The sequence below is a fragment of the Platalea leucorodia genome (genome assembly GCF_965183815.1).
Source record: "Platalea leucorodia genome assembly, chromosome: 15".
NCBI lineage: Eukaryota > Metazoa > Chordata > Aves > Pelecaniformes > Threskiornithidae > Platalea > Platalea leucorodia.
Window position 1 is genome coordinate 10,531,050 of NC_138837.1, and position 13,000 is coordinate 10,544,049.

General features: G+C 42.2%; 1 protein-coding gene across 1 annotated transcript in view; it reads right to left on the reverse strand.

Annotated features, from left to right (window-relative positions):
- The window catches only part of CACNA1B (calcium voltage-gated channel subunit alpha1 B), a gene marked incomplete at both ends in the record, with an annotated part of 300,136 nt that overhangs the window by 54,007 nt on the left and 233,129 nt on the right, over nt 1–13,000 (reverse strand). The window contains 4 exons of the mRNA XM_082327143.1: nt 811–1,012; nt 1,927–2,064; nt 3,220–3,380; nt 5,377–5,473. Coding sequence (XP_082183269.1) covers nt 811–1,012; nt 1,927–2,064; nt 3,220–3,380; nt 5,377–5,473 — 598 coding nt within the window. The remainder of the gene's footprint in view (nt 1–810; nt 1,013–1,926; nt 2,065–3,219; nt 3,381–5,376; nt 5,474–13,000) is intronic.

A 13,000-nucleotide genomic window follows, 5' to 3' on the forward strand; every position in this document is an offset into this window, starting at 1 on the left:
TTTTGTTCATATAGACAAACAATGCACTAAATAATAATTGATTTAAAAGTCATCTCTTTCCATCAAAAATCAGGTCCCAGTTTCAAAATACATGAAAAGAGATGGTTCTTTGCAGAACAGCTCACTGAGGCTGTGGGACCCCAGATGAAGGATATTGCGGATGCTAAAAATCTGCACAGTTCAGGAGGAAACTGTATACGTTCATGGAAGAAAGATACACAGATGCCGCTAACTAAAGAAAAATCACATCCAGCTCTGGAGGTTCCTGACCTGAAATGATGGTATTTGCTAGAGCATTAAAGAAAAGCCTTATGCGTGCTTGTCCTGGTCTTACACCAAGTAGATATCCTCCCAAGGCATATACTTTTGGCTGCTGTCAGGAGAACATCATCTCAGCCAGGCACAAAACTAGCCTGGTGAGAGGAGCATTCCTTTGTGGAGCTGTAGCAATTGTGGTTCAGTTTGATTTCTGATGACTGGCCTCTAAAAGGCCAAAGATTTCTGTCTCCTTTCACACCTACACGCGTGAGCTAACATGCAAGTCTATATTCACTTTGAAGCAGAGGTGTGGTCCATGGGGACGTGTGACAGTGCTTACTAACATGCAGCATTTGGGGGCTCTCCCTGGTTTTGTTTTTATGCAAAAGCTGAAGTAGTCTGTAATTTGTTTGGTCTCTACACCACACACCCTCAGGTAACAACTGCTCTAAAGCCCCCCATGGCACAGGAGGGACGAGGAGTGGGCTTCCACCGGTATCAAGATGCTCTGAGCCCCCAGGTGCTAACTCCAGATTCAGAAGACACGGGTACCTCGTTTTTCTCGAGGCTGCACTCTGACATCACTTTATCTCCTTGCTCTTGGAAGGTGATGATGATTAATGCCACAAAGATGTTCACAAAGAAAAAAGGGAAGACAACAAAATACACCACGTAAAAGATAGACATTTCCATTCGGTAGCCAGGGCTGGGACCCTGTTCCTCGTAGGTAGCATCCACCGAGTGCTTCAGCACACTGCAATCAAGGGCAAAGAGAGAAGAAAAGTCAATGAAATCAGTGTGAAGCACCAATGACACCCTGATAGTCACTCACTGGCCTTCACTCATGTCGAGGGTTTGCCACATATGCTCAGGTCAAACTCACTCCCATCTCTGTGGCTGGGAAGAAGTTTTTCCTTGAGGATATTTTTAGGGAAACCCTTGCTGTTTTCACCACTCTGCAGAATGATGGAGATTTGCTATGTACAGATCCACTTATCCCCCTGGCCAAGGGGAGAGGATACAGTTAGATCTGGCTTCTCTTCTCTGGTCAACAGGGATGAAGTAAGGGTCGGAAAAGAAAGGTGTTGATGATCTCCGAGTAGGGGAACACAGTGAGGGACTGGAGAAGGGAGACGGATGCTGTATGTTTTATTCTTTATTTTATGAAATAGCTATGAAACGTTATGAAACGTGGAGGACAGGGAAGGCCTGACATGGAGAAACCCTGACTGTAAATTGTACTCCACTTGCCCCAGCAGAAAAGTGTGCCAAAATAAAGTCATATGCTGAACAGTAAATATACTTTTGGGACTGCCATACCCAGCATACTTTCAGCATAGGTCACAATACTTTTTCCCCTCATTTTCTTACATTCCCATTATCAATTTTACACCTGAGAAAGGTGCGCAAGTCCAAAAGACTGGAGCAAGCAAGCTACTAAGTACTGAAAATTGCCTAAGCATCCCTGTGCATGCTCAGAAGAACGTTGAGAAAAATGCAGAGCCCTGGCTGCTGATTCACCCAATAGTCACACAAGGAAAGTAAGAGCTTAGCTGATAAAAGACTATTCTTATTTCACAGGTCACCTGCCATTTATGTGTCCCTCAGAGCTGTGGAAAGCTGCCATTACCTCCACGATCACTGACCCTGCCAGTCCTGTGTACTCACGTTGGCCACCCTTCGCCTGTGGAGACGGTGAAGAGCGTGAGCAGAGCCCAGAGCACATTGTCATAGTGGAACTCGTATTTTTTCCATTCCCTGGGCTGCGCCTCCACCTCATTTTTTTCATAATCGAGGTACTGACCCCTAGGAAAAACAGAGATTCAGACCAAATGAGAGAATTAAACCAAATCAGCCATTTCACATGACTCACTGAGGAGCATCGAAAAGGCCCAGTAGCAGAGTCTGACTGTGTTATGCATTAAAGACAAATAAAAAGACAGCCCAAGGTTAGTAACAGAAGTAAAGGCCATTTTTCGAGCCATTTTGAGCCACAGGAACTGGACCCGAGGTCTAGAAATGAAAGAAATTGTAATTAGGACATTCATCTATTAAACAAAGCTGGCAATTAACAGCATGCTGGCCCCCAAATTGTCTGACCCCACAGAAAACTCTGCTGCTTGATGGGGAAAAGTCTCTGGCTCCTACTTCAGAGTTGGATCTAACTTCTAACTGGGTCCCTGCTTTGAGGGGCTGAGGGACCTGGCATCTGGAGAGTTGCCCTCCAACCTAGATTTTTCTACAGTTTCACATTTTTCTGTAATATATCTGCTGTATTGCAAAGAAGAACTGCAGTGGCAGCCTCTGCGGCTGCTGCATGCATGCGGTCCCACCAAGGACGTGCCCTGCATTTGCAAGGCGGCAGGAGAGGGGTAACACGGGCAGACCTGGAGAGTGCTGAGAATGTGGTTTGGGTGCCGAGAAAAAAGGCAAACAAGGAAGACACACATTGTGGCGAGTAAAGCACCTTGATAGTCTGCTGTAAAGGACAAAGCATGACAGGGCTTTTAAGATATTCAAATACTGACCTCTTTTCTAGCTAATTAGGAGCTCTTTAACTGCCTACCAACTCACTTCTGATTATTTATTCATTATGTTTTTCTAATTCATATGAGCCCTAAGAATCAAGGCAGCAGGTCGAAAAAGGAGTCACACCATCCTTTCAAAAACTCTTTACCTTAAAATCACACCTAGCCCTCCCCGGGAAAAGGAGCCTGCTCCCCTGTATAATTAAGCATTTGGGTAAGCATTTGCTAGATCAGAGCCAGGAATGATGCAGCTATTAAAACAACAAAAGGGAAAATTCACCTCTAGGGTAATTGTGCTGAAGCATTGCTCTTACTTACAGGAGACTCATCAAGCTGGCAGATACCCAAATGATGCAGCTTTGGGACAGTCAAGGGAGCTGCTGCTGCCAGAGGAAAGTCGGGGTCCCCCCCCAGCCTCTGCCCCTGGCCGTACCTGCAGTCCTTCTCCAGCTCCTTTGACTCATCAGTGCAGTAGAAGAATCTGCCTTTGAAGAGCTGCACAGCAATGACGGCAAAAATGAACATGAAAAGCATGTAAACTATGAGGATATTGAGGACGTTCTTCAGGGAATTCACCACACAGTCAAAGACAGCCTGGGGACAGAGGAGAACAAGGTTAAGGGGTTGAAAGAAAAGTGCATCTAACATTGGCACCTAGCATCTAACTACACTTGGCAGTAATTACCCAACCTACAACCCATGGATGGTTTCATGGACTTGCACACCAAGTGTTTGAACAAAAGTCATGCTCCAGCTGTAGAGAAATAATGCCAGCTTCCTACATCTCCTACTTTCTTGGTGAGTTTGGCTGTGCCACTGAATTTTTTGGTGCTGTCTGTAAAATTTATAAAGACAATTGCAGCTCATCGAGATAAATATTAGTCCTAAGCAAATATTTCCATGGCCAATTATGAAATGAAATGAACCTTTTGTTTAATTTATTCGCAGTGGATAGGTAAAAACTCATCAAATATGTTACTCCTTGACTGTTATTTGAACTGTTTGAATAATAAGGAAAATATACCAAACACAAAACAACCAAATGTTTCAAATAATATTTTTCTAATGAACTGTAGCAGAATTAAGTGTGACTAATCTAGTCAGCATATGTCACTTCTGAAATCCCTGCAAAGAACTGAAATACATTTATTATTTGGTTATTAGTCACTGATTCATTGTTACAAGTAATTTGCAGTTTAATTTTAGTCTGAGAAGTTTGTCATAATAATAGAAATTGAGCAGTCTTACTGCCCAAGTGCAGGGTTTGTACAATACCGTTCCTGTTTCTCTGAATGGAAACGAATAATTCACAGAATTACACTCCTGATGCAACCAGAAATCCTGAATTAAGACACTGGAAATATCTCTAATCACCCCATTAATCTTGCTGATTGTTGCATACAAGACCACATCCAGGAAAAAAAAAAAAAAAAAATGAAGCATTTTGAAGACAAACCATATGAATATGACTTCTGCTTCACATAAAGATTTCTGAATACTTCTTTAGAAGTGGTAAAATTACCTGGTAAAATCGCTTGAAAATAAGGAAGACATTCAATAAAAAGCAAGCATTTGCCATCCTGCTGTAGGACTGAGCTACTATTGACTGTTTTATGACCTAAGAGCTGTACATTTCAAATTTCTAAACAAATAAAGACCATTTTCTACATTGTTCAACATTACTCTTCCTTATCTTTTGAGGTAAATTTAATATGCATAAAAATGCATGAAATCAAAATTATTTAAGCATGAATTGTGGGTAAGGACAGAAGCAAATCTATATAAGAGCTAACCCTGATTTTTATGTGTCACTATGTGAAAACAGGAATTGTCAGACATAGTTTCACCATTGCAGAAGCACTCATTGCTTTTTCCCCATCTCTCACAGAAAAGAGCCTGCAAGCAGTAATGCCGCACGAAGATGTTCTACAATAGGTATTCAAGAGTTCCCAAAACTGAGAAATTATTAAATTTTGTAACTCCTTCCATTCTCCTCTTCCAGGGTCTGGCTATATCTCAAAGCAGTCATGAAATGGTGTTGAACAAGTAACCACAGGCCATTACTTTGTTTATTTTACTTTGTAACTTAGTATTCTAGAGATGAAAGGGTACTGCTATAAAACCCTGCACTATATGTTCTTTAACAGAAAAAATCAGCAGATTAAAAATCCTCACACAGCAATGACATTTCTCTTTAGACAGACTGTGGAAAATCTTGCAATATTCATGTTAAGTTCTCTAGGGAAAGTCAAACACTCCAAAACCTATTTTCTCCTATATAATTTATGAGAGCATCACACTTATGAACTGTAATCTAATTTACTTGCATTTTTTTCTTTTCTTTTTTTAGAAGTTTGATTTTAGTGTGGATTCCCAATAATTCATAATATTGCACACAATGTTTGCAAAAGAAACAAGTGTTTGACATTTGCTAAACATCTGCACAGCTATTTTTAAAAATCTGGCAAAGAGATTAATTGCAACAAAATAAAAGAAACAGAAATAACTTAGATTAAATTTAGTCCATCAGCTTCCACTCAGATCAGTTGCAAACCTCCAGAGAAGGAAAGATGTGTAGTTATTCTCTAACCTTTAGTTTTGGCAGCCGTTTAATGGTCTTCAGCGGTCTTAGGACCCGCAGAACTCGCAGTGACTTGATTGTGTTGATGTCCTTGCCTTTGGTTCCTCTGGAAGGGATAAAAGGCACAAGAACAACAAAGGGAATAGTTTGGTCCTCAGGCCACTAACTACAATATCTATAGGTACCCAGGGTGGTTTTGGTTGTGGAATTGTTAGGGTTTTTTTCTTTACAGGTTTTGGGTACCATCCTCACCATGGTTGCAGACTACTAGTGAGGACTGCAGATGAACGTCCACTTCAGACATGTTAATCACCACACGGGAGGAAGGCTGGTCCTTGCAGCATTTTGCCACACATGCTCTCCAGCCTTCGCTCACTTCCCAGCTACTCACCGAGCATCACCCAGGAACCGGTGACCTTCCTGCCCCAACTCCCCACCCAGGCAATGGTCATAGCCAGGGCAGCAGCACACCTCAGCTGCAGCCACCAGGAGAGGAGGCTCGGTACATTCATCCCAGCCCCAAGCAGAAGTGAGAAAGTCACACTTGGCTCTTCTCCCTCCCAGGCACCTGGGTGAGACAGGAGGATGTGTCTCTGTGTGCTTCTTGCACTTCTCTGGCAGGGACGTTGTGTCTAGACAAGCAGACAGCAACCAGAGGGAACTGGAGCCCTCATGGTGAGGGACAGAGCTCTCCTGGGGACCAGAGCTGCTCCATGCCCGTACCCTCATCCTTGAGTCTCTCTTGGAAGACATGCTACCAAACCCACATGGGAACATGTAATATGACAGCATATTACATGCCTGGAATAGTGCTAGGACAACTTCCCACTTACGCATGCAGGTGCTGCAAGTCACATTTTGGTTTTAGTTTTTGTTAAAACTAGCGCAAGACTTGACACCATTCCTCTTGTTACCGTTAAGAGGTTTTTAGGGGAAGGACAGAATTCCTTTCCTCGTGCACTTCCAAAATAAATAAGACACAGTTACGTCGTCTTCCAACCCAACAGCAAAACAATGACATTCCCTTTCATTTCATATGAAGTGAAAAATGGGATGAAAATCTTTAACAGTTTTACTCATGACTAGAGGTTTGGGTCTGGGACTGTATTGAAGTAACACAGGTGTGAATGAATAACGTGTTGAACAGATGCTGATACACCTCTTCTATGCTCTTCCAGTTTGCTAAACATTTCTTTTCTCCAACAGGAAAGCAATAGAAATGCAAGTAACTCGAGAGACCCACAAGAGGTATATGCAGGTAGTGGACTGCAAAGCTTCCCCCACCCTGCTAGCAGCCAGCGCTATGCACTATGCTGTGTGGATAAGCACCGAGAGAAGAGGAAACCACCCATTTTTGTGGATGGCTGACCTTGCTCAGCCCTGGAAGGTGTCTTTTTTGCAATCTACCCACTTCTAAAAGACTAATAACTCAGTACTAATACTGTACTACTCAATACTAACACTGGACTGGAATCTGCAACCTAAAAACACCCATTCCTGTCTCATCTCCAGTCTCTCTCCAATTGCCAGTCACCGCAGTTGTCCTGAAATGCAATAAGCGGTGAGGCACAAGGAGTTTTTGGAGGACCGTGGGTTGTATCCCAACGACATAGACATTGAACACAAGTTGCCTTTGCACACGATCTAATAGAAGTGGAGGAGAGGAGGAACAGGACGGAGATCTACCTATCCTCTCCCTATCTCCTCTTTCAGGGCTGCTTTAGGGCCATTTTAATCAGATGCAGATGGATCCTGACTGCTGGCATGGCTGTAAATCCACATGATTGAGCTAATACTCATGGAGTTACAGGACTGATTTAATGCCACAAAATAACTATTACATATTCAAAAGAAATAATTTTTGATTCTCATTAGAGACCCTTTAATCTGGTCGAGATGAAGCAGACACTGCCAACATAGCTTTTACTGGCTTTTTCTTCAGGTTTTAGTACAACTGAAGATCTGGCCCATGTTTGGCTTTGCACAGCTGCTTTCAAATCACCAACTCCTAGCAATCAACGATCCTGCCACGATCACTGCAGCTATCTCCTTGCCACCATAGCCCGCAGCTGAGCCAGCCAAACTGGAACTCACCCACTCTCCAGGCAGCTTTGTCTGATCCTTAGCAATGCCCTGGCTGCAAAACAATTTGTTCAGCCTCTTAAGAAGGACAGTCAGTGGCAGGAGGGAAGTAGAAGGGGAAATAGGTTACTGGGAAGAAGATACCACCTGGCTTGGCCAGCCAGCCTGCCCCCATGGCTGATGGTCACCCAGCACATGCTCACCACCTTCGCTGCCCCTGCTGCTCCCTCTGCCCTTTCCCCTCTGGAAGGCCAAGCAAATTGCTCAGGTTGCTCTGTGTTGCCCAGCCATTTGGCGTTTGACTACGTGAGGAAGCCAGGGCAGAGATGGTGAAGAGGTAGGAGCTGAGGAAAGTAGATGTGAGAGAAGAGTGAAGGTGAGAGGGTTAAGGGACATGTGGTTGGGGCAATAGGAGAAAAAAAGAGGTGGGATACCTTGGCCCAGAACTATATTCAGTTCTCAATCATTTGTGGCCACATTTCTGGTTTGCAGATTAATACACACAGCCCAGTTTAGCAGCACAGCCACTGGTAGGTAGTAACTGAATAAACCACAACAGTCCTCACATGGGTTCAAAGCAGAACCACAGAATATTTCTGCATGGTGTCTTCCAGGAGACCTGAACACATATTTACTACACTGCCAAGCATTTGTGCTAAATAACAACTGTATTAATAAGGCCTCCTGGAAGGGAAGTTCAAGACGAGAACAGAGACACTTCTTGGACCTGAAGGAGCTAGCTCAGGTCTCGCAGGGCTGGCTCCAAGCCTGAAGCAACAAACTCTGTGGACTTAATATTTCTAGGAAGGTTAAACAAACTACTACTAAATTACTGGGGACTAGTGAATAGGTGGGGCAGAGCAAATCCTTCTTCCTGGGTCTATAAGAGAAGAAGGTGGTTTTCCTTCACACGGGGAGACTTGCGGATGACTGCACTGAGAGCCTGGTGGTGAAGGGCAGACAGCTCCAGTCCTACAAAATTCCTTCTGCCTGAATGAAGGACACTAAGAAGGGCTGATTTATTCTTTTTTTTTCCCTTTCAGGTACCTAAGAAAATAAAGTGTGTGAGCCAATTAAATGTTAAAAGGGTTTTATAATCTAAAGCATATAGAGAATCCTGAAAAATCATACTTATTTATTGTCACAATAAGATTCCTGCTATAGGAGAAAGCTTTTTCAACCAACTGGTACTCTGAACTAGGGTGATACAAATTGCATTTTAATTAAATGGATCTTCTGCAACTATTTCAGCCTGTCATGTAGAACCTTAAGGGTTGTTTTCAGTGTTTTTAAGAACCCCCTCTGCCGATATTGTTTTTTACATGACTCTAATACAAAGCCAAATGCCCCACAAAATAAAAGGTCCAGATGGAACTAGGATTCAGTCAAAAGGTGTATACAAGCAGACATTCAACCAGAATATTTCTCACAACAAAAATAAAGTGCTACGGAAGGACAGGATCGTAGGTGACTGCAGAATAACAACTACAAAATTCAGAAGAGCAAGCAGGATAAAGGCAGACAGCAAACAGAAGCCAAATGACTTTAAAAAAAAAAGAACTCCAGAAAGAAAAAAATTGCCTTAGGTCAATTCTGGTTGCATTAGGCCAGTTCTGTTTTTTCTGGGGCTTTATTTAAGACATTAAAAATATTTTAAACGAGCTTTGCATGACCTTTTTTCTTTTAATAAATAAAAGATCCTTTAAAAATTAATAGCTCTTTAAAATGGAAGCTTCTTGTTTCTGTTGCTCCTACCAGCAGCTCTGATTTCATGTAACATGGCCCTCAGAGTCATGTCATCAAATATTCAGAGTAGGGTGGAGTCACCACCTTCTGCAATTGCCTGAAATCCCCAAGGCAGAAAGTAAATTCCTCCACTGAAGAGTAAATGAGGTCACATAACTCTGTCCAAGCACAAAGCCACCCTCTTTCAGGGTCTAAATGATCTGGTTTCCTAGACAGAAAAAAGAAACAAGTACACAATTTCCTGGACCACATCAAAGACATTTCTTTGCATCCTTTTCTTTGCATCTCTGGGTTATCTGCTGTGGACGAGCCCACCTGAGCTCCTGCCCTGCTCAGAACGGTGGCGCGAGACGACGCAGCTCTGCCTCCCCCTCCGTCTCTGAAGCAAGGCTGTGCTATACTGCACTGACGACAAAACTATCACCTCCTTGCAGATGGTTAAACGCAACTTTTGCTACCTTCTTCTTTACAAATGGCCCCTGCAAATCTCTCAAAAAGCTCTCTACACTCTGTTTTCATGTTAAAAACTTTTCATCAATGTCAGAGGCTGAAAGCCTGAGTCCCAGCTGGGTCACATTGCGCAGACTGCGCAAAATTGGTCCTGAAGCTTCCAGCACTGGCAATGTAGTTTAGAGGTGCAATCCTCTGAATGTGAATAAAACTACTTCTTTAAACCTATTTATTAAGATTTTCATGAACTGCAACTCACGCATTAATGATGTACCCACTAAGTCATCCCCTCAAATCTTTTTTGTTCAAATGTATCTACGTATTATGGTTTCTGACTCACTGGTCAAGACTCTCTGGTCTACTTGGCTTTCTAGTCGCTTCTGTCCTCTGCTTAAAGAAAATTAGGATGAATGAGGATTGTTAAGGGAAAATACATTTCACTGAATAATGAGTAATAAAGGGACAAAGGAGTCGATGCAATGGGTGTAACATGGTTCATTTCCACAGTGGCAAGTGTGTGTACACACGTTTGACAGGCATAACAGTGCAGCAAGAGACAGGAATAACGTATTACCCCATGAAACTCCTAGAGAGAGATTCCAGCAAGAAGAAGACAAAGAAAGAGCAGAGTCAATGACAAACAGAAACATAAGGCTATACAGTGCACCCCATGCTCATACAGGTACGTGCTGGCAGATAATCCCATCCCCTGTCCCATACCCACCACCTCAATGTTCATAAAAATAAACAAGCAAGGAAGCAACAGATTGGCCATACCGCATATACCCACACATCCCCCCACAGCGCATCAGCCCTTCGACTGACAAGCAGACAGGGCAAATATACCTTCATCCTCCTGACACTTTGGGAGGTAATAACCTTGATTGTCTGGCAAATGCTGCTTGCTTTTTCAAAGAGCAGTGTGAAATTCTGTGTATCTCAGCCACCTTTCTGTTGTTGAAAATGTAAAAATGCAATCTCTTTGCTGCTATTCATCAGCTATTTCTATTGAGCAAGTACATTTTACACCTGGGGCTGATAAATTTTGATGACAAATTTGCTAGCTTGCTTTAAGCTCCTCTACTTCTATTTCCCTAAAGACTAAAACATGTCTGTATGTGGCATGTCTATATCTAGAAAAAGAAAGGAATTTCTCTTTGAAATACATTGCTAAACAGAAGACATTTTATCATCATCATCAACAGTATTATTAATGTTTCTAGCATGTCACTAGGGTCCTTGTTTTAAAAAAATTTTTTTTGAACTACAGTCAAGCACAGAAGAGCTTCTAAAGAGCTACAGGCAGAAAGTAGACTGATAGCTGGTTTGAGAGGCTGAGATGGATTTTATGAACCTTACAGCAATGACTGATACCATCTCGTTCGCCTAAACAAACATAGGCTGTTGCAATATTCCAGATGGAAGTGTTTCAGGGAGCTCTGTTTTCCCTAGGTTTTCAGTGACATGTCTATTCAGCAAGAAGTTGATTCACATCACCTTCAGTGGACACCAGTGAGGTCAAGAACAGGCATGAATTAAATCACACCCACTGAGTGGCAATTGTGTATTCTTGCAAACAGAAACTGGTAACAGCCACATTAAATACATTTTTACAGTGACACTGATGATGAGTGACAGGACTGCAGCGTTTGCTAGAAAAAGCCACTACAAAACAACAAAGATTACCCAGTTTATTCTCCAAAAGCTTGTTTTCAGGATTATCAACATTCATCAGGCTTGTTGCATCCGTCTGGTTTAACCAAACAACGCAGTTGGGCTAAGGACATGACTATCTACCCAATTTTCACCTGAGCAGTGTGAGACTTGTTAGTATTCGTAACTGGACTGGCAGGAACAGAGAGCAAGTCATCTCCTACGCATGACTGGATTTCCTGCTCTCAGGTTAGACCAGAGATACTGCAAGTATTCTCTGAATTAGATGTCAACACTCACTGCCTGCTGAAACGTGGGCATGTAGCAGAGGTTACAGTCATAATAAATCACAGAAGAAATTAAAATTTTTCCAAGTCTCAGAAATAGGTTTGACGCACTTTAATCTGGGAGACAGTAAGTAGGCAGGCAGATTTTATGCATTCGTTTTCTGTAAATCCCTGCTCCATACTTACTCAAAGAGCATGTAAAATAGAAGCAGCTTGGGGCACACTATTATGAAGCACAATCAGGGAATGTACAAGTTATTTATTTAGAGGCTGATGAGGTACTGTTAGATATTCATGGCCCAATGCGAGCAATAGAAATCCTGAGCACAAAAAGACTCAGAAAGATTAAAAATTATTCATTTTAATCCATAACTTTAAAATCTTGTTCAAAGAAAAGATGTTTTAAAGGCAAACCCTGCTGTTTGTTCTCACAGCACACAGAGTTGCTCTAAAGGGCTCACAAAATGCCTCTTCTCTCAGTCTGCCTTGAAAGTTTGAATTCTTAATGGAAAAGGGAAATTCTTAGAGAACCACAGACTTGGGTAATATTGTTTTGCAAACTAACACTTGTGAGTAATATTATTTTACTCTCTCTGATTCAAAGGAGCTCCGTTAACTTGCAAAACTTTTTTTTAGTAAGTTTTTGCTTAACTCAGTCTGACCACATCCAGTTCTGAAAGATGTTATGCTAATATATTTCATGTGCAGGGAAACTAAGGCATACACGTATCTAGCCAAGCTTAAAATGCAGCCTGGTTTTCGATGTCAAATTTTAGGTTAGCAAGACATTTACCAGACCAGACCAGCAATTCCATCTCAAGACAACCTTGCTTACAACAGAGCACTCGGCTCCTCTGAAAAACAAATTTCCAATGAATAGGGACAAAGTCTTTAAAGAGGGGAGGGCAGCATCCCTTTGAAAAATTTATGTTGGACATGACTTGCTCCAAGACCTAAACAATTCTTTGGTGTAGGACTGGGCACAGAAAGCCCAGACCCCAATATCCCGAAGTGTCACTCCTCAACTGGCTTAAAAATCATACCAACAATGTCAACCCCATCTCCTTCTGTCCATCCACTCCTTGGTCAAATTAACTTAGACGTTTTTTATCCAGCGCTTGCTATGAAGAATAGAAGATCTAAACCACAAATCTCACCGCCTTAATGTGAAAGGAATTATGACACCTCAGAAAATTAAAAACTCCTGAGAAATATTCCAGGCCAACCTTACCAGAAAAGTCCCAGTAACTTTTTGTGCTGCAGGGGACATGGCAGTATTTTTCATCAGCAGAGCACACAAGAGGAGCAACAGATATGGCCAGCTGCCTAAAAATTACTGTCAAATATATACAAGACACACTTCCACAGTTCCTTGACAAAGGTGAATGCTCTTTCTCATTAGCAAGTAAAACACT